The following is a 21,465-nucleotide window of genomic DNA, read 5'->3' as shown; positions in this document are numbered from 1 at the left end:
CATTGTAGTTGGGGGGTTAAATCACGGGGTGTTAATTAACCGTTGAAGTCAAGCACTCAACACTCACATCGTAGAATGTCTACGATCAGCTCCACGTCCGTGCTGAGCTTTTTGACGTGGTCCAGGTTGGCCACTGTCACAATTGGCACATATTGGTCGCTGTCCATCTGGGAGATGAGGTACATGTCACTGGCCAGATTCTCCCTGAGAGACAAAGAAGAGGGCAGAGGTGGTTAGTGACACACTGTCAGTATGTGCAGAGGTGATATTTAACCTTTTGCACTCAGATTGAATTAAATGCTCTTCTCCAGTCACACCAGTCCTCCACGTAAACATCTAATCTAACAGCTAGCCTAATGATCCAACTCCTCTGACGAACATCAAGGAGCTTTATTTAAAAAAAAAAATAACACTAACACATTTGGGAACTGGTGCTCTTCATGCCACAAGTGAAACTCTTGAAGCTGAGCGGTTGCACACTTGACTGCTTTAGTTATTCACAGGGCTCTTCGTGTTTTTCTTACGGGAGGAGTACAAAGAAATGTAAATGTGAGAGAGCCCACACATGACGACAGATTGAACAGTTTTGTTCCTGTAGTGTGGAGAGCGACGCTGTGACCCAAACAGCACACCACACACTAACAGATTAATTCACCAACAACCAGAGTCCAACTCCCACAGCTGGAACTCTCACTGAATCTCTGGCGGTCAAACGAGACTTTAGAGTAAACAAACATGGCGGACTACGGGCAGGAAGAATTGGCGATGATGGAATTTTACTGAAAATTAACGAAGACAAAAGAACAAACTGTGGATGAAGTGGTGGAGACGGCGTGAACACAGGCTGGACATGTTAATTTGTGCCTCATGTTAGCTTTAGTTTAGTTTGTTGTGCTTCCTGATTGGCTTCGTTTGGTTCCACCTGATGATCTACAGAGAGCATGCTCGGCTGTCCTCGGGGTTCCCCCCACACAACAGGATACCACGATGTTCTTCTGAGCAGATCGGGGGAAGTAAAGTCACTCTTAACATCCCTCACACTACAGGAACATCTGGAGAGATCATCTTTAGAACCATCAATAAATCAGGACTTTGAAACTTTTCTCTGAAAGGGGGAATCAGGCCCAAAATCAGCCTGATTATCTTGTAGTGTGCACCCCGCTTTATTCTATTTGAAAGATTAGTGCATGATTAGCTTAATTGCTCACTTGTAAATAAGTGCTTGTTCGTATACATTTAATTTTAGGGGCAAATCAGAGTTAAATACTCGCACTGCAGACCCTTCTTCTGCACTCTTAGCTAGGTGATTGTCGGTTTTCCTTTCTCATTTAGTATTTGATAACTCGTCCCTTCTGGTTTCTAAGTCTTCTCTTTCATCTCGCCTTCGTGTCTGGTCGTTGTCATTTTGGCAAAGCTGACAGCACAGTAAACTTTACTTGATGACTTGCTCCAAGTAGTTAAGAGGAGAAAAAGCAAGACCATAGTCAGTCCCTCCAAACCAGCAGGCTCACTGCCACCACCACCACAGAGGCATTCAGCAGCATGAAATGAGGCTTTCATTCAGGCCACGCCTGACGCCCACAGAGAAAGGGACAGAGAGAGAGAGATGCCTGATCACTAACAAAAACAGTGCATAGTCCCACACTGCACTGCTGACAGAAAAAATCATATTAAAGTTCATAATGAGTCCTGTCTCTCGTGTTGATTAGTCTTATGAAATTAATATGTCACAATGAACTAATTGAACAATGTGCTGCTGACCAGATTCCACATGCATTGCCTTAAAATATGCAAAAATTAAAGGCTTCTTATGTCACGAACACTTAATAGTTCAAGTCATAACAAAATACATATTAAAAAAACAAAGAACTACAGGAGCATCAGAGTTTTTGGGAGATCACCAGTGCCTTTTTGTGCGTCTGTTTAAACCATAGACTGTATAAAAACATGGACGACATGACAGCTCCCTAAAGTGAGTCAAAACCCTCTATGTGATCTCTACTGTGCAGGTCTGACTCCAAATGACATCACCAGCGCAAGATGGGAGCCCCCATTACGGGGGCTATTTTGGCTTCATTCTAGTACAGTGAGAATACATGGAGACACGTCGTCTATCTATAGAGTCATTGGTTTAAACCAGCACACAAACTGTACCTGAATAGTCATGTGATATGGGTTTTCAGACATGTCAGTATGGACGGAGATGAGTTCTGTTGCGGTGCTACAATGCCTGATTGAGCCAGTGTTTCTCAAATTGAGGTACTTAAAAGAACAGTCGCAGATACATGTGATTGTTTATGTTCATTGATAAAAATAAAGCCATGCATGACTACTTAAATAATAAGACAAAAAGTTCAATAAAGCACAATTTATATTCAATATGTAGCAAGCAGTCTGTAAAGGCCAGAAACTTCCAGCTGTGGCATCCAAGCTATTATGTTCAAGGTTATGTTTGTTTATTACATACACAGCACAGTACTGCATCACTTATTATAGGCTTTTTTCCTTTTACTTGGCTTAAAAAAATCTACTAGGGGCTACTGGTCTACTTCTACTGGTCTGGATGGGGATTGTTTTGGTTTTCAAAGGTTGTTTTAAAATTAAAAGGTAGTGATCAGACGTAGCCATAAATGCCCTAATTACAGCTTGAAGGAAACCCTCTTTTTCCTCTTGTGATGCTGATAAAGTCAAACTGATCACCCGAGGAATATTTTTATATCGCAGCAAGACGATCCGTTTCATGAAGCAGAATAAACAGAGAGGGGATTCCACTGAGTCACCCACAAGAGCCTTTCTTCTCTGGTCAGGTGTTCTTTAACGATCACTTAAGAACCGCCATTTTTCTTGCTGTGGCTCGATTTAAGTGCTTTTTCCCATTAACGAGTGTGTAATAGCTGCTGAGCAATGAGATAAGTAGATTGGTCTGAGATTTTAGCTTTTTAAGCCGACTGCTGTTGAAAAAAATATGAATAACTTTAGTAGTTTTCCCCTCTTCCCTGAGTTGCATTAAAGGGAAATTCCATCCATCTAAAGACAAGAAGTACTTATTTTATACAATGAACGCTGACGACGTGATTTCACACTGTTAGGTCTATAATTTACAGGACCTAAATGACTTCACCTCCTCTTTTCGAACTTCTCTGTAGACAAACCTACTCACAGTCTGCTCACAAATACACCGCGTGCCTTGTTGTGATGTAATGTGGTGTTACGTTATCAAGGTAAAGTTACCGGGAAAGACAGAACTCCAAGGTCTTCTTCAGGTGTTCCCTCAAGCCCTCCTGGGGATTCTCTTGCTGTGGATCACTGCCTGTTAATGCACAAGAGGGAAATGTTTCAGTGAATTTATGATCAACTTAACAGTTCCCCTTTTCTGGGAGCAAAACATCATTCATCCAAGAAAATGTAAGGATGATATAAATTAAATTTGAGGTGAGATGTTGGTTGGGAAGACCATGGATTACAATTAAAAAAAACACACAAGAAAAAATGCATTATGCTTAAAACATGCTGCATGCTTGTTAGTACTTGAACGTGTATAAATTGTAATTGTATAAATTCAATTGTAATCAATTATTTGTTAATTAGCCTATTGCAGACGGCCCCTCACTTTCAGTTTCTGATTTCTGTGTGGTCACGATGGACAGCTTCTTTTATCAAAGTGCTCTGAGAACGCATTATCTGGCCTCCGTACTGTTTATGGTCGGATGTGGGCCGCGAACATTTTTGAGATTTTCAAGTGGGCCATAAGTCGGAAAAGGTTGGGAACCGCTGCTATAGGAAAAGGGAACGTTTAATTAAATCCTGGACAAGTCAAATCCAGGGTACTACGCTCATTTCGAAATGAATGAATCAATGATAAGAGCATCTTTGGAATGAACCCTGAGGCCTTAAATTGGATAGAAATAATCTATAATTAGATAACATATTTGCTTCACAAATTAATTTAGGTGTCTTATTCTTATATACATCTTATAAAAGGGCTAACAAGCAGTCAGTCTGAATCTGTCATCATTTGCCTGCCTCCAAAGGACAATCAGAGTCAGGTAAAACAGTAGTGAAGCGCCCCCTAGAGCTTTTTGCAAACTGTACAAACACTTCACAGATTACAGCCCTCCCTTCAGTGTTGTATTTGACATTTCCTTCAGAAAGAGGGCGTTAAGAGATAAATGTGTTGTCACAGAAATTGTCTTGGTCGAAAAATCTTCGAGCTCTAATAAATAAAACATTAAAAACAACAAATAGCTCGTTAGCAGTCACTGTATTCCTTCGGACAATAGATTATGGTACTTGAGGCTCTCAACAACATGATGTAATGATTGTAATTAAATCACTTAGACTCCATCACTCAGTAACTGATGATTTTTTTTTTTACTTTACATGCAAAAACTCACATTTTCAAAGCTCACAATGTTTCTCACATTAATAAACATGTAAAATTGTATTCAGTGTTTTTTACTCCAACAGCCACATATAAGCAGGATAAACAGGAAACCAAGGCAACAAGTTTTCACTGTGTTATAATGGTCCAATAATATCAGAATACTGAATTCCTAATTAGTTAGATTCGTTGAGGGTGTCGCATATTAACAAAAACAGTGTATAATTGGAAACTTTATGAGGTCTTCAGGCCTTGTAGACACATGGATATCCCCCACTGAGCTGCAAAAATCCCACAGCCCACTCTGACAAACAACCAATCACTAACCAGCCCACCTGTGCGCCCTGGTTGCCCAGGCTCGGAGTATTCTGTGTAGGCTGGCTCGGAGCACTCCAGGGTGACGGAGGCCACGGGGGCCGGCTCAGCCAGCATTACTGAGACCGGTGGAGGCTCATCTGGGTCGGTTAGTAGGGGCTCCTTGTAAGCCTTGTCTTCACTGGCTTCATAGCCTGTGACAATCAACAAGGGGAGGTATAATAATTATTGAAGGTGCTAAGACAGGAAACTTTAATGCTCATTTAGAGGGAAAGAGACGCCTTCTGAGGGATTAAATGCCTCAAAACGTATCCCTGTGTCTAAACAGGCAAAGATATACATGTTTAATGGAAAAACACGTTTATTTGTCCCTTTTTTCTGTTAAGTGCCAAAAAGCTGGCCAATCGGTTTGCTCCCTTTAAGACCAGCATCATCCATCAATCCATCCTTTATTTATACCGTTTATCCTGTTCAGGGTCGAGGGGGGGCTGACGCCAATTCCATCTGTTATTGGGTGAGAGGTGGGGTTACACCTGGACAGGTCGCCAGTCAATCACAGGGCTGACACAGAGAGCCAGACAACCTTTCACGCTCACATTCACACCTACGGGCAATTTAGAGTCACCAATGAACCTAGCGAGCATGTCTTTGGACTGTGGTTGGAACCTGAATACCCGGAGGAAACCTACGCATGCACGGGGAGAACATGCAAACTCCAGAAAGGCCCACTACGTCCAAACCAGGAACCTTCTAGCTGTGAGGCGACAGCCCTAACCACTTTTGGACCCTCAGCTTTTGGAGCCTCAAGTGGCCACTCGAGGAACTGCAGTTTTTTGCACTTCTGTATTGGCTCCATTTTTCAACACCGGGGTTGCCGCTTGTATTGTCGCCATGCTGTCCTGTTGACCCAGGTGTGCGTTGGAAAACCTTGAGCAACACGTGCTCAAAAAGTGAATATATTTTATATAAATGTTCAGGGAAGATAACTCGCCTACATGTATTATAAGGGGGGTGGCTCTTTTGTTAAACGTACAGGTATTAAATAATTAAATCTTAAACTGGTTTAAAATAATTAAGACTTCAGTTTCTTAATGTTTTTTTTTTTGAGAAAATTGTTTTAGTTCTACGAATTATAAGCAGAAGGAGACGGAGCAACACAAACACTGCTACTACACGAGGTGTTTAAAAGGAGAAGCTGGAATGCGTACCTAAATGTAATACACATAATACACAAGCTGTGTCCCATTTCAGGGACTGCATCCTTCAAAAAATGTATCTGAAGGCCAATTGCGTCACAGCAGCACATCGAAGGCTGTGCTATTTCGAAGGCTCCTTCAAATGCATCCTCCTATTCCTGGGCCACGAAGGATCCATCAGGTGCATCCTTCTTGGCCCAAGCGTCCTGAGATCCATTGCGCGCCAGCTCAAATGAGATCTCGGGCTCTTAAGCGACAGAGGAATACACATTTTAATGTAAAAGTTTTTGGTTTTAAATCAATCGAATAGCTGCGATACACATGGTAAAATAAAAGAAAAGGGCCTTGAAACAAATTATCTTTAAAATAAATAGGTTAAGTTACGTGATGTTGGTTATGCTAGCTAGTTAGCCCGCTAGCTACCTGTTACTAGGCGTCAGGAGCAGCGTTTGGTGACGCAAGGGTAAGGGTGGGAACAGCTGGTGACGCCAACAGGAACAGACCGTCTCATTTCAGTTCGGCCATAACGGTCTACACAGGCTACAAATGACTCATCCTCTGTAGAACGCGTCCTTCTAAGGCTGCAGCCCCTGAATCGAGACACAGCTATAGGCTTTATTAAAGCCTGACTGATACGGGATTTTTGAGACCAATAGGTCACTGATTTTAGAAGGAAAACAAAATACTCATTTACCAAGGTCATTCCTATTTGGACTGTGATAGTTTTTAATGTTATGTATTAAGTCAAACATTGTCAACCCTGTTGTAGAGCTCAGCTGTGAGGCTCTACAACATGTGCTGCAGACAGTGCTAAAAAGGATTTTAAACTATGGTGTTGCACTGCTCGACTCACTAACAGGCACACTTTTCTACATAATGAGTTCTTCAAATCAGCACATACCAGAAGAAAAATAAGTCAAGTCAACCAAACGATATCATTTGGGCTCCATTTTTTTGGTCTAACTCAGGGGTCTCCAACCCTGCTCCTGGAGAGCCATCTTCCTGCATGCTTTAGGTTTCTCTGTAATCTAACACACCTGATTTGAATTATCTGCTCGTCTTCAACCAACTGAAGCGTCTAAGGGGATTGATAATGGGCAAAACATTCAAATCAGGTGTTTTAGATTAGGGAGAAATGCGGAAGGTAGCTCTCCAGGAGCAGGGTTGGAGACCCCTGGTCTAACAAATACAGTAAAAATTATGTGTATAAGACGCACTTTAAAAAAAACTATTTTCAATTAAAAAGTGGGTCCTGTGACCAGTGCGACCAATATACCAGTATAAAATGCAGGGAGAGGTATTTTATTGTGTTTATTGTGTTTTATTGTGTATAATCTGGATTTTACAGTAAATACTTGATTTGCTGAATAGGTTCCTATACAGATAAATGACTCAAAGAAGCTGTCATGTTCGGACAGACTTAAATAAATACCTCCCCAACTGCATAGACTTTTTTCTGTAATTGTCATAATTTAAGTTTGGAAAAAATCAAAGACGCTTGCGATTGAAAAAAAAAAGGGTGATTTAAAATAATGGAAAACTGGCACGATGTTAAACGGAAACATGGTTAAAAGCAGTGAAAGTGTGGAGGTTCAAATGTGAGTAGTTTCCAGTTGAAATCCTGAATGCAAAGAATTACTGTCACCTTCATAACACCTACTAAACACTGATATGTCCTGTTGTTTCCTACATATAAATCTATAGTAACAACGATTGGTAATTGGGGAGGATTCACAGTCAGTGCCAAGAAAAAGAGGTTTCCTTCCCTGACGGCACTAAAACATGAATACCCAGACTATATTAAGTCTCCAGTCTTCAGGAATGAATTTCCATAATGTCCTCACAGACGTAGGAGATGATGTAAGCCAGGACGTCAGTCAGAGTCAAACGCGGACTAATCAATAATTTCTGTTTCGCCACCATATCCTTGTTGCCTCTGTGTTAGCTATACTTGGCTGGGCACATTAAAGTGAGTGATTATGGTCATTTGTGTAGAGAGAGCGGTGACTGTGGCAGGAATATTCATAGCTCATACTAAATTGAGTATGAATGATTTAGGAGGCGTCTCCGGATGACGTGAAACAAGACATGAATGGACGGAAACAGACTGCAAGGTAAAATAAAGGTTTGAGAGGAGAGGCCAACATGAATGGTATCAATTGGATTATAACAAATGTATGTATGTATGTATCAGGTACAAATGCCTCAACCTCGCTCTTAAACTTGAAATGATGCATCTATTCTGACCACTGCTTCAAAATTAGAAGACCAAATTAACTAACCACAGTGGTCTACATCGACACTACAACATTTTCATTTAAAAACAGCATTACTTCCTCCTGCAGAACTTTGTTGCATGATGCTGGAAGTCAAATGGGCCCTGTGACGTGTCATTTGGCTCTGGTGTACAACATGTCACTCCAACTTAATGGGTGTAATGCATTCGGTACTTTGACTAATTTAAGCACCAAACGCCAACAATTAAAAAGTGGCGGGGAACTTTTCATCCTCTTTAATGAGCATGCTCTGACTGACAATTATCAACTGATCTGTTGCTCATTAACTGTCATGTGCATCCTATTTACATGAGTGTGTTTAGATTACTTTGTTGACTCGCTACTCTTGTGTATAAATGTGTATTTTAGTTGAATTTGTTGTAATGGCAACATAACAGATGTAAAGAACAGAAGTGATGGGCTTATTTCGTCTGCTGACCTTCTGGGCCGGGGTCGGCCGAACTATCGCAGCCTTCCTTCCATGGCTGCAGGGCAGCAGTTGTGGTGTCAGCACTCCCGCTGGGGTCCAGGCTAAACATGTGGTTGGCCCATGCTTTCGCATTGGGGTTGAGGTCTGAAACCTTGGCTGATTCCTGTGAACAGAAGAGAACTCAGTTTGGTTAGAGTAGGTCAGTTTTAGCTTATGCACATGTGTAAACAGATATTTATACAACTAGATGTTTAACATAATTCTGACTTAAAATATGATATGTTGACTTTACTTGCTCAGTTAAGTAAAACTTAAGCAAATCATCAATATTTTAGTGTACTAGTAATCGTGCAAACATATTCAGGGTTTTTTCCTGCATATTAAATGACGAGGCGGCCACCTCCGTCAGATTTCGTACCGCCCCCGGCTCTCGTCAAAGCCTGACAGGTGTTTTTATGAAGAAAACCAACAAGGACAGCACTTGATAAATTTGTTATTTCTAACTGCATATACGGCATTAGGCCCATGTGGTTGCGGTGCTGTATCATAATCAGCTCAGCGCAGCAGAAAAGGCACCGCCAAAGCTGCCAAAGAGGAAGAAAAGTGAAAGGAGTGATACGTTTTCCATGGAGAACATCTGTGTCTTTTAGCTACAGGTAAGGCAATGCTTTGATATTTTGTGTTTCTTTAAACATATGAATGTTTTCTTTTTGCATCTAAGCACGTCCAGTTTCTTATTAAGTTTTCCTTAACGTAACATCCGACCAGTGTAACGTTGTCAGCTTCGCCGGCACGTCTTGAAAAATCAAAGTAAGCAGTTACTTTTCAAAGCGAGTTTGTGCGGAGGAGAATTAAGATGCAAGTGAAACATTGCAGACATCATCTGATCATACAAGGAGTGCATAAAGAGGTTTTACAAAACGACAAACCGGGTGCTGAAATGCCTCTGGTTTTGACCCATGTAGATAAAAACTATTATATTTGTTCAATTTTTATTTTAAACTTTGATTCTAAGTGTGTAAATGAACACATTAGCTCTTTTGTTGTATTAAATTTAAATTTGAACAGTGCACATTTATTTTTTTAGTTTAGTTTAGTTTTCATTAAAACAGGCTTCAAAGTAATAATTGTCCTTTCTTTAATTATACAATTATACGCATGGTACACGTGCACATGTGTACACAGTAAGGAAGGTACCACCTCCGCCTTCTTTTGAGCCAGGAAAAACCCTGCATATTTATATATGAATTAATATGAATGACATGTATTGTACATTTTAACCAACCAGTAGCATAAAACTCTGGCATAACAAGGATAACAGCCAAGAGCTAGGCTAACATCAGACAAGGCAAAGAGCACAGACACAAAAACAATAAATTCCCATTAAGACAAGATTGTAACCGTTTAAAGGCATAATGTCTTTTAAAGTTTAACATGACACAAGAAGGCTAAAGGATCCATTATCAAGCTTCATGTTAAAAGTGGTGAAAGAACAGTTATAGGATTCCACAAGTGACACCGTCTCGTTTATATTTTGCCAATAAACTGTCCCATATTTTGCTTTTTAAAGAAATGTTAACAGCATTTTTAGTTGACTAAATTTTCCCAGTGAAAGCTGAAAAAATGAAGCAAGGTGCATCACACATATTATATACAAGAATAACTAGTCTAATTTTCTTATTTGATAATTTGCCGATTAAAAGTTAGTGACAGACGTGTTTGCAGATGAGCCAGGAGGGCAAACAGCGGCCTGAAGCGAAACTTAACTATTTAACAGCAAAGGGTGATATGCTTTAACCATCCTGAATGTCTGTAACACTTACACGATGGTTTTGTGTCTGACAGACTCATCAGGAAAACTATTATTGCACAATGTTCTTAAAGGAAATTTTCAGATTAAAGCGAGCATCAAAGTACTTTCCTCTTTGCTAAGCTAACTATATAATACAAGCAAGGAAAAAATATTTAGTATCTTTTTTTCTACTTAAACTGCAAAAATAAATACGGTATGTGTTCAAATATCTTTAATACAAGTTGTTGAACAAAACTGCTGCCAATAATTGAGATTTGCTGAAAGGAAAGACTTGTTTTCCTGTAACATTACACCAAGAGATAAGGCACAAACAATTAAAGTACAAAGTTTTAATGATTTTTCTGACTTGAGCAACACAAATCCTCAAACAGGCATTCATCAATCATGCCGTATGACCGACTCATCACCCATCGAGACTCCTCAGAACAAAACGCTCCGACAGGAACGGCTTCAAACAGCAGAGACTCTGCTGCAAGCTGAGAGGGACTAGGCCCATAAAGACCTGCCGCCTGCTGGACATACTCACAGGATCAAAGTAGCAGTTCAGCATGCATGTCTCACAGGCTAACAGACTGTAACCCAGAGCCGTGGTCAGAGCCAGCGTTTCATTGAGGTCCTGAGGAATAGCAGGCCAGGCGCTTCCTGTCGCTGGTGGTATGAGGCTCCACTGCATCCAATCCATGATTTAACACACATTAACAGAGTCTAAGTATCTCCACAGGCAGGCAGAGGAAGATTCCCAACCATTTTACACCTTCAGCCATGACCCAGGCTCCTTCAAATGAAGTCGCACACCACCACCGCACTTCCCTAAGTCATGCCCATCAAATCCCGGCAACTGCCACGCTCCGTCTGGCCCCTCCGATCCGAGCTGCTGGCTTGATTCAACAAATCTGATGACAGCACTGAGGCTCTGCTTCCCCGGTGGGCTACGCTGACGTTGCAGAAGCTGACTGGCTGTCTTGCTCCTGTTCAAGCAGCCGTGTCTGCTTTTGTGTTGTCGCTGTTGCACTGAGTCATTCTCCGGCATAACACTGGAGCTGGAGAGGGTGTGTTTCGGGTTGAACACCTGAGTTCAAACAAAGCCTGCTTCAGTGATCCACGTGCTTAATCAACCCTGAGGCGTCGCTCAAATTAAATCAGCCCTCTTGAGCCTTGGTTTTAATAGATTATTCTGCTAACGAGCCGTGTTGCTGAGGCAAACTAAAGGCTGGGAAAACTGCTTCTTATTCAAGAGGTGTGAACTTGAGTTAAATATAGTATTAGTCAGAGAAACGAATGAAACAGATTAAAAGGAAAGACAGTTAGGGAGAGAGAGAGAGAAGAGAGAGATAAGCCTGACTTGATACAAGATGAGCAGCAGGAGACATTGTTCCTGGGTCGTATTTCACAAACGCTGCACTAGGAGTTGATTCGGGATGCGTCTGGCCAGACAGACACACACACGCCCTCGCTTCTGCTAATAAACCAGCCCTGCACTAATGTAAAACTCCCACTCCCGTCCGAGCTGGCTGCCATAGAAACTCACGCTGACATCACCGGATGTGTACGTTCTGGGGACCGCTTGACCTTTCAAAATTTAAAATGTTCCTTTCCTTCACAGAGTAGGAAAAGGTTAGCTGCCGCCCTGATTGGGGGTGTATTTTTGGGAGGAGACGAGAGGATGTGATTCATCATGAAGCGTGGACAGAGACGAGTTATTGTTGGTGTCATTGGAGGGCAGCCGGCATAGCGCTGAGTTTATTGGTCTGCCTCTCTGATGGAGGCGAGCTTGCAGGGGCAGACAGAAATACAGAGACAGCAGACATGCAGGAGTCCTTCAGGGGAGAAAACAAAAACAGCTGAATTTGGACTTGCCTGTCTGCAGACCTGAGGCTCATCTTCCCTCTTTGACAAATACTGAGCTCCAGGGGACAATGAGACAGATGAGTGCTGAGCACTTAGGAGTATAATGCATCAGTACTACTGTAAAAAGCTTCATCCTGATAATTTCCAACACCATTACTATACTATCATCGACAAAAGTGGTTCAGATAATGACCAATTTATTTCTCTCAATGTAAGATAGCATTTAAACCTCGTATCTGCTTTGGGTGGCGTTTTAAACAACACATACCACAAACGTAAACAGCAGGCAAAGATAAAGGGGAATTCAGGGGTTTTTAACCTGGGCCCTACCTGAACATATCATGGTGTCTAAATGACCAGTCTGTACAAAACGTTTTCAAACTGCTCCAGATGATTTCTTCAGCCTGCTGCTGTGACACTGATATCTGTAATTTAATCCTTGCATGCAAATGCACCTGGTCAAAGCACAAAATAACAAAACTAACTGATTGAGGCTACAATTGTCAAAAGTATTTCCAATTTAAAACTTTGTGATACCACGTTCATAAAACGATACAATCTCCAGAATGTTACACTTGTTCCTTAAAGCTTTGGAACTCCTCAATACCGTCAGATCTACAATCAGATTTTCAACCCAAAGCAAAATTGAGTGTGCTGCAGGGCAAGAGCGACATAGAGAGGGAGAGAAGAGAGCTCTATTAAGAACAATGCGATAAATCTGAAAATGTAACGTAAGTAACTCACTATTTTCTGACTGTTTCACAGCGGTTATGCTTTAAAAAATTAGCCGACCCCATTTTGGAAGCCTAGGACTTGTTTTTGCCCTGGTATCCAGAGAGGCCTTGTTTGTTTTAACGAGTATCTTCTTAAAGTTTAAATGACGGTATCATGAAACCCTTATCCAGACAGCTGTATACAAGAAACTCCAATGTTCTGCGAGGTAAAATCACAGTTTTTGTCGATGGATAAACTTTAATGAGAGCGATGTAGCGGCTGTTTCTTGTAAAGAAAAGGTCGATCTCTGTAGGGGTTGTTTCTGCGATGTTGTCAGACACTAAAAATTAGAATCACAGCATGTTAAAGGGCACGTTACTCACTTTGATTGGTTGATTATCTATTGATCATATCATGGCAAACTACAAAGTAGGAGGATTATCAGTGGACAAATTGTGTTCCTCTAGTTCTTCAAAGCCGGACAACAGACTGAAAACTTGGCCTTTTGTTTCTGCCTCATACTCTGAGGCTTGTAAACTGAGTAAGTACTGAGTAAGTAAACTGAGGCTTGGCTGTAACAGTAACAATCCTGAATGAGACGAGTATCTGATCACAGTTTGAGTGTTCTTTTCTTCTCCAGCTTTTGTGCGTAACGGATTTGATTTAACTCATAGGGCTATAAATAGGTCATGTTCAATTTCTGGTCTGTTTCTAACACATATGTGCAAAGCATATGGTGCATCACTCTGTCTCTCTGTGTGCATGCATGTTTGTGAATAAGAAATGAGGTGGAAAACACAAGGGTTTGGTAGCACCACATGGCTTGTGTTACTATTGAGCCAGTTTGATTTGAGGCTATTTAAAGTAGAATGTGATTTTTTTTTATATCGCTTAGATGTAGATTTCCATACAGCCGGCTCTTAGAACGTTACAAAATACACCACTTTGAGCCTTCAAGTACTATTCCTTATTTATGATCTATTCAGAGCTGTTTAAATTACATTTAAGTAAATAAATAATTGTCCAATTTTAAGTTTGCAGACTAAGCAACAGTCATCTGGAGCTGAGGAGGAAGTTGTGATCATTTGTATGTGGATTTAGTTTCAATCTGTATTTCCTGTGGTGCCTGGATGTCTGACTTGACGCTGGACAGGGAGTAGCGACGTTCTTCCTCGTGGCCTTCATATACTCATCATGTTGCACTTTGGGCTGTTTATTCAGCTGGTTGAACTAGTTAGTTGTGTTTCTTTGCGACGCAGACGCAGGTTTAATGCACTCTTTGCTGATTCTTTTTTCTTGCTCAAATTCACGCGACTTCCTGTTAGTAGCCGACATGACACGTTTGCACAAACAACACTTCGAAGACGTAACAGATAAATATATTTTGAGATCGTTATAAAATCAACAAAGAGGCATTCACGGGGACGGCTACGTAGCCTCTTCCTGTTTTCAACAGCTGCTGTAACTAGGGCAACCACAGACACATTCGGCTGAAAGTTGTCAGTTAACATGGTCACTCGTTGAACTGAAACACCGGCCTCTGTTGTTTACTCTTCTACTCTAAACTGTCGCTGCAAGGTAGGAGCTGAGAACATGACACTCCAGTTCCCCCAAAAGTGAAGCCAAAACCTCTCCATCGTCCCCTGGGGGAGGGGCCGCTAGTTTAGGAGATGCTTGATTTGATATGCAGCAGAGTTTTCTATGGGTGGAGCATTTTAAACATCGATATCGCCATCAATCAATCGTGAGGCACCCAAAATCGTGATCGGTATTATTATTTGATTAATTGTGCAACCCTAGTATATACGGGTCACATGTTAAATGTTTAACCCTGACATTTCAGGGTCAAATAATAAAACTTCCAAACGCTGTTTTATCAGGCGGGAACATTTCTAGTAGTCAAATTCAGTTGCTTTTTATTGTGCTTAAACCAACGGTTTAAACAGCATTTAAATTCATTTTAAACTTACATATTTTATCATACTGAATTGGCAGATATAAGAAGAAGAAATAATAAAATACTTTTTAGAGGCTAGCTAAAAAACAGTAAAATCAATGCTTGGGTTCAAAAGATTCAAGATTAAGGCTTGTGGCACTCTGAAGGGCCACAATACACCTTCTGTTTTCCCAACCCTTTCCTCCTGAACTGTGTGTATTCAACCCTGGATGCAGTATTATGGTTTTCTGACCGCTTTTCCCAACACTAATCCCGCCTTGTAAGAGACCTACAGCCTGAAGCATTAACCTCCTAAGACACAAGCTTTTGTTTGGTATGCATTTTTAATTTCTCCTATTTCTGGGGATTAATAGGACCTAATAAGAATGAAACATAAGAATTGTCTTTGTGTTACATGGAAAAAGTCCCAATGTCCTCATGTGAATACCTTGTCGTAGCGGTGTTGTAGCTTGTTGCTATTGATAAAATTAGTGCCATATCAAGCTACAACTGTTCATACGCATTAAATAAACAAGTTTCAATCATAAAATCTGAAGAGGTTTTGTACCTGGTTGAGTTTTCTGTAGAGACCGACTGTAACACATTTAACACATCTTGAATGTACACTGATCAGTGTAATTGGCTTTTGTGATCACAGGTTGGTGGACAAAGTGTCCATGAATGAGACCAGCGGGTCTAAGTTGCGCAGAATTAAATATTATGGTGCTGTGAAGCCAAAATGTAATGTCCCCGTATGAGGACGCAGGGTCTTAACCCACTGGACTCAACCAAGGGGTGGGGGTGGGGGTCACTTCCTTTAAGCTGCCAATCTTCTCTCCAATCTTGAGCGTGTGTAAATGACAGTGGAAAAAAAAGACAGCCGGCTCTTTCCATTTCCTAATTTTGAAGCACTCAGGAAAAGGAACATTTCTACTTTGCCTGAAGGCTTTCCGCTCACTTCTTACCCATTTCCTCCTTTTTCTGTCCTAGTTGAAGAGGTTGATTAAAACCCATCAGGGAACCATGAAGACACATCGCTGTGCTTGCTTTGTAGAGTTAAGAGTCTACTGGAGCCTGCACTGCAAACAAACAAAGTGATATGGAACCTGGACACTTTTCTCCTCAAGCCACAGTGCTGGTGGCAAATGCTGCTTAAAGTGGGCATGACACAGCTGGGCATGACATAAGAAACGTGTTTTTAATCTAGTTTACAGAGAAACTACAGCGCACCACCCACTTTTAGTCTAAACATGCACGTCTTTTGTTAGTAAAGAACCAGAAATCGAACCCAAAACAAAATCTTTGACTGTCACCTTAAAGGGGATTATCTTATTTTTTGGCCTGACTCTATTTCTTTATCATATATAATATATGTTATGGTCTAAATGACAAGAACTGTTGGAGTCTCTCCAGAACATTTCTTCAGCTAGCAGCAGCGAAACAGCTAAAATGGCTGCGTCACAATCATCCATGGCCAATGCGCCAACTAAAAGCTCTTGTTCTTGCCAATGACAGACTCAAGATTGTTACTCTAAGTGTCAGACAACATTACAGCAGAGTTCCTGCAGAGATAGAACTGTCAAAGAATTCCCCTCTAAGTGGCTGGTAGAAAAGGCAAGTTTATGTGCCTGGTGTAATGTCCCACACTGGTGACCACATTTGGCCCTGATCGCCTTTGCAAAAGTGTCACATGTGGTACCATCAATCAAACCTGCACGTCATGTATTATAATCCATGTAGGCTGGGCAAATGAACGGCAGGATCTGTGGGGACAGCATGCAGGATTACCCACAAAGCGAGGTCTGTGAGAAAAAACACAGGCATATTCACCTTAGCATCAATACTGACTCCCCCTTATAGTCAGCTTTCCCAGGACATTGTTTGGCTACTTGTTGGTTTGCACTTTCCAGCAAATATCTCTACGAGTATTAGGGATGTGTACTTTAACCGGTTAACTGTTAACCAACCACCATTAAGATGTTTAACTGGTTAATATTACCAGTTAGTTTTTAATTAAATGTTGTCTTTATTTGTCTTCAGCTGAGCTGAGCCTGAGAGAAAAGAAGAAAAAAAGCAGTGTGTGGGACTATTTTACCCAAGACGACGACTACAATGTTACTTCTAAGTTGTGCAATGCAGTACTTAAATACAGCGGTGGTGCAAGCACAAAGCAAACAGCAGAGGAACTGCTGCTATGGAAATAGCCACCGAGGATGGTGAAGATGAGCCTGGCTGCTCTGGCGCTACAGCTGGCGGGGAGAAGATGAGGCGGCGGCACATGTTGCCCAGGAGGGCATCAGTCGCTTGAGCGGTGAAAAATGGGAAATTGCGAATACAGATAAATTGCTGTTTTTGATCATCATACAAATTGCTATTGTTTTTTATTGGATTCATTTTAAGCTAAATATTTCCAGAGAGATCTAGGTTATTATCTCCAGGTATTAGGCCTATAGCCTACCTAATTATATGTTCCATGCAGCGTTTTTTTTTTTTTCCTGCATTGGGGGATTCAACAGCCTTTTTTACACTTCGGTTCGACCTCAGCGGCGTAACGCAGCTCTGTCTTCATGCCACCTTTGTCATTCTACATAGGACCACACAACGCCGGTGTAAAAAAGGCCCCAGGGAGAGGCGGAACAACTTCGTCCAACCATTCCACCTCTGTGCGCTCTACATAGAAGACGGAGCGTAACAGAGGCATAATAATCCCACCTTGAACAATGTAAAAAGCCCTAATGTGTGTTTTCATTTTCTATTATATTAATTTAATTTAATATTATTATATCTATTTTTGTTCTCATTTTAATCTTTGGTTGTTAACCGTTAAGAGTGTAAGTTAACCAGTCAAAAAAAAAATCTAAATGCACATCCCTAGTGAGTACAGAATGTGTGTATGTATGAAACAATTTTGTTTCTCAAAGGCAAGAAAACACAATTATTCTTATATTCTATATTCTTAGTTTTGGCACTACAGCTCAGGTAGTAATGCGAGCCATTAAAAGTCTTGCTACATTACCAACTAGCAGTTTCTGTCTATACTGTAACACAATCAGATGGGTTAATTTTGACAGTGAAACGCGTCCTAATTTACCACAGACCGACAGTTCTTCTTAAGTTAGAAAAGGTAGTCAATTTATTTGCAGACAATGACGATAGGTTAAGAACGCCAAAAGATGCAAAAAATATATATACATGTTTTTCAGAGCTCAATACAAATGTTATGTTCATGTTGAAACAGAACTGTAATGTTTAAACTCAAGAGATCACAAATCAATATTTGGTGGAAGAACCTGGTATTTAATCACAGCTTTCATGCGTCTCTGCATGCTCTCCACCAGTCTGTCACAGTGCTTTTGGGTGACGTTAGGCCGCTCATGGAGCAGCTCGGCTTTGTTTGATGTCTTGTGACCATCCATCTACCTCTTGATCACATTCAGGAGGTTTAAATGGGGTTCACACCTGGATTGACATGTAGAGACATGTAGAGAGAGATGCTGATTTAAGGAACATTTGGAGTGGTCTCTTCATTTTTTCCAAAGCTGTATAATGTAACTGACTTGTTAGTTTAGCTAGTCAACAAGCACATTTGCAAACTATTGAATGAGCCTTTTACTAAGACTGTATAACTGTAAGCTCCACCCACTTGTCCAAATGTGGTCACTTCTAGTTCTGAAGAAATACTGATAAGAAGAATAAGAGAAATGCCACTTTTGTACAGTCTATAGTCTCCTATGTCCACATATTGGATAAACATGGCTTCCTATAAATCTATTTTTTCTTGCATGTGGCTGATGATCAGATGCAAAAAGAAAAACATTTACATCAGGAGATTAATTGTCCAATTAGTAAAATGTTTAAAAGTTCTCTGGACATTTATGACACACTCACAATATCTGCCAATAAAATCTTGCAGACTCACAGAAGCTTGGGGTACAAGACTCATTGAATTTAAACGGTTTTATTAATCATTCTAACCAGGAAAACACTTTCTCCACACCTGGTAAAATTGTATACTGAACCAGCCATTTACATCACATCGACCTCTAAGGACAGCGATGACTGATGTCTGCAACAAGATATCATTTGGTCTGCATGATGGATGATGACGGGCAGAGCACTACACCGTAAGCTCAGAGGGAACGCAGGTCCTGATGCAACCTTTCTAAAAATACTCTCAAAATAATCTTTACAACAACTCTGCTGGATGTTTCTCAGGCCGCAGCATATAACTGGAAGTTAATTCATTGTGGTTTATCTGGCAAATACAATGTGTGTAGAAGACTTAAGTACATTTCAGACACTCTGCCAAACAAAATAAATCACTTATGAAAGTCTGTCCACACCCGTCTGTCAACAGTTTTATTACCTTAACCATTAAAAAATGCCCATGGCTACGATTTCAAGTTAAAAATGCTTCTTATTAAGTTCATGAGTAATTTTTAGTCATTCAAAAACTGGTTTTATAAATCTTAGTTATGTTTGCATTGTTATTCATGAATGGTGTTTGATGTTTCAGGAGAAGTCTTCAGTTTACGTCTTCCATAGTCATAATTTCAACATTTAATTGATTACATTTAAATCACGACTACCAGGTACTGTTTTCACAAAACTTAGGGAAGGTGACATCATTATTTCTTTCCGAGGACAATTGTGTTCTGTGTTTCCCGATCCCGTCTTTCCCGATTCTAATCGATTCTCATTTGAAAGACTGAATATCGATTAATAAATCCTGAGATCAACCTTTAAAAATATGTTTTAACTAGGTCAGGTGTCTGATTACTCAGGCTCCTGAATGCAGCGCATCCCCCCCGAAACACGGCAGTGAGGGAGACACGCCCGGACGTCTTTACTGCAACTACTACGAAGATCAGTGATCGCCGACGGACTCTTTTTATCGTATGTGCGTCTATGAATATGTAAGTTAGTTTTGCACAGATGTTTATGTTACACTGTTTGCGGCGGCTTTGGCCGTGAGTGTATTTTCCAAATGTTGTACAATATGCCTTTCCCCATAACTCTTAGTCTCGCGTTTGTTCTTCGCACTATGAGATCTCGTGGCCAAATCTCACACAAGTTGATGCCCATTTCATTCAATCAAAACCATGAGCCAGATGTTCAGACTAAAAATCTGAAACTGGAAAAAAAAAAGCTCATAAGCTGTCCGATTCATAAAATTGTTAATATTGTGTTGACTGCTATGTTTGTCATGTTAAATAAAAAGTACATGATGTAACTTCTTTAGGGTCAAATCTTATTGTAAACATTAAACATTTTGACAATGCACCAGGTAAGAGGTGCACTGATATTGTAACTGACATACCCCTCACAAAAATTGCTATCGAATCAGATATTGAATCGAATCAGGACCTTGTGAATCGGAATCGAATTGAGAAATCCTTATCGATAACCAGCCCCAATTACAAGAGGACATGCCAAGAAAGCTACAAAAAAAACCCAGCTTCAAAGTGCCCCATTACCCTGCCTTATTTAATGCACCAGTCATTTGAGCGTCACATCTGTAACAACCTGCCACTGATACTTTGTTGTTTGTGTTACGTGAAACAGGACAACATCAACTTCTTATTCTGTCTGCTTTAATCTTTCACCATCAACCTCAATAAGGCACAAAACGTAAGGCATTCTCTGCTTACTGCACACGTGCACAGTTTCACAGACAAAACCTGTGATTAACTTCAGCAGCTAACCGTGTATTAAGAGGGACACACACTAATAAAAGGCGTAGACAAAGTGTCAGGGCTCTGCTCTGTTTGGAGGTAATTCTACGTCTAGGTCTGGACTGCAGGAGGAAGAGCATAGTGTGTTTGGAACTTTTCATAAAGCAGTAGCTGCTGTGGCCTAGCATGAAGCATCACAGCTGAACAGACAGTGGTCTGCACGAGAATTGATTGATCATGTAAATTATGGTGAATATTATTTAATAAACGTGTTTGTTTTAAGAAAGAATCAGTCTGAGTACAGTTGTATAATCATCATTTTTATCATTCTAAATCTGAAAGCAAGATTGGTTCTGGTTCTTTTGCTGCACCGCTCGGGTTCTAACTCTGGCATTTACACTGCAACAAGGAACCAAGCATCATGCCTGTGATCAATAGCTCCAACACTACAGCCTGATGAAAAGAGGGAAATAAAAACAGGTCATGGATTATTAAGTTACAAGAGTTGCTTCTTTCTCTGCCTCATGTTTCTCTACAAGGCACTACTCTATTATAAATAATCAGTGTGAGAAATCAACACCAGTCAAAAGCAGGCCGCGGCTGGTAGGATGGTTTTTATCAATCAGCCAGCTTGGTAGGGAGCTTACTTGTACGTGTTATGACCTGGAGGACTGGTTGGCAGAATAGAAAACATCATGACACCCCAGCCACTCTGACTGATCAGCAATAACAATGTGAATTCATAATAATAATCCACATTAGTATCTGCTACACCTGCTGTCCAAAAGGTGGACCTCACCAATGGATGCCTGTCATATTGCTGCAGTAGGAACTGAAACTTTCCGCACGAGCAACATGCGAAAAAAACAAACAAAATTTGA

The 21,465-nt window shown here is 40.7% G+C and overlaps 1 protein-coding gene across 3 annotated transcripts in view; it reads right to left on the bottom strand.

The window, feature by feature from the left end:
• larp4b (La ribonucleoprotein 4B) overlaps positions 1–21,465 on the bottom strand; it is a 51,222-nt gene that overhangs the window by 21,565 nt on the left and 8,192 nt on the right. For 2 of the 3 annotated variants that reach the window (XM_069684436.1, XM_069684437.1), the window contains exons 3-6: positions 8,608–8,761; positions 4,717–4,890; positions 3,232–3,310; positions 68–204 (exon numbers count right to left, since the gene is read on the bottom strand). In XM_069684436.1, coding sequence (XP_069540537.1) covers positions 68–204; positions 3,232–3,310; positions 4,717–4,890; positions 8,608–8,761 — 544 coding nt within the window. The remainder of the gene's footprint in view (positions 1–67; positions 205–3,231; positions 3,311–4,716; positions 4,891–8,607; positions 8,762–21,465) is intronic. The other variant, XM_069684438.1, reaches the window with a different exon arrangement.

The sequence above is a fragment of the Semicossyphus pulcher genome, unplaced genomic scaffold (assembly GCF_022749685.1).
Source record: "Semicossyphus pulcher isolate SPU_LCO1_2020_fin unplaced genomic scaffold, fSemPul1.0.p SCAF_7, whole genome shotgun sequence".
In the NCBI taxonomy this organism is placed as follows: domain Eukaryota; kingdom Metazoa; phylum Chordata; class Actinopteri; order Labriformes; family Labridae; genus Semicossyphus; species Semicossyphus pulcher.
This window is presented reverse-complemented; position numbering and strand designations above follow the sequence as displayed.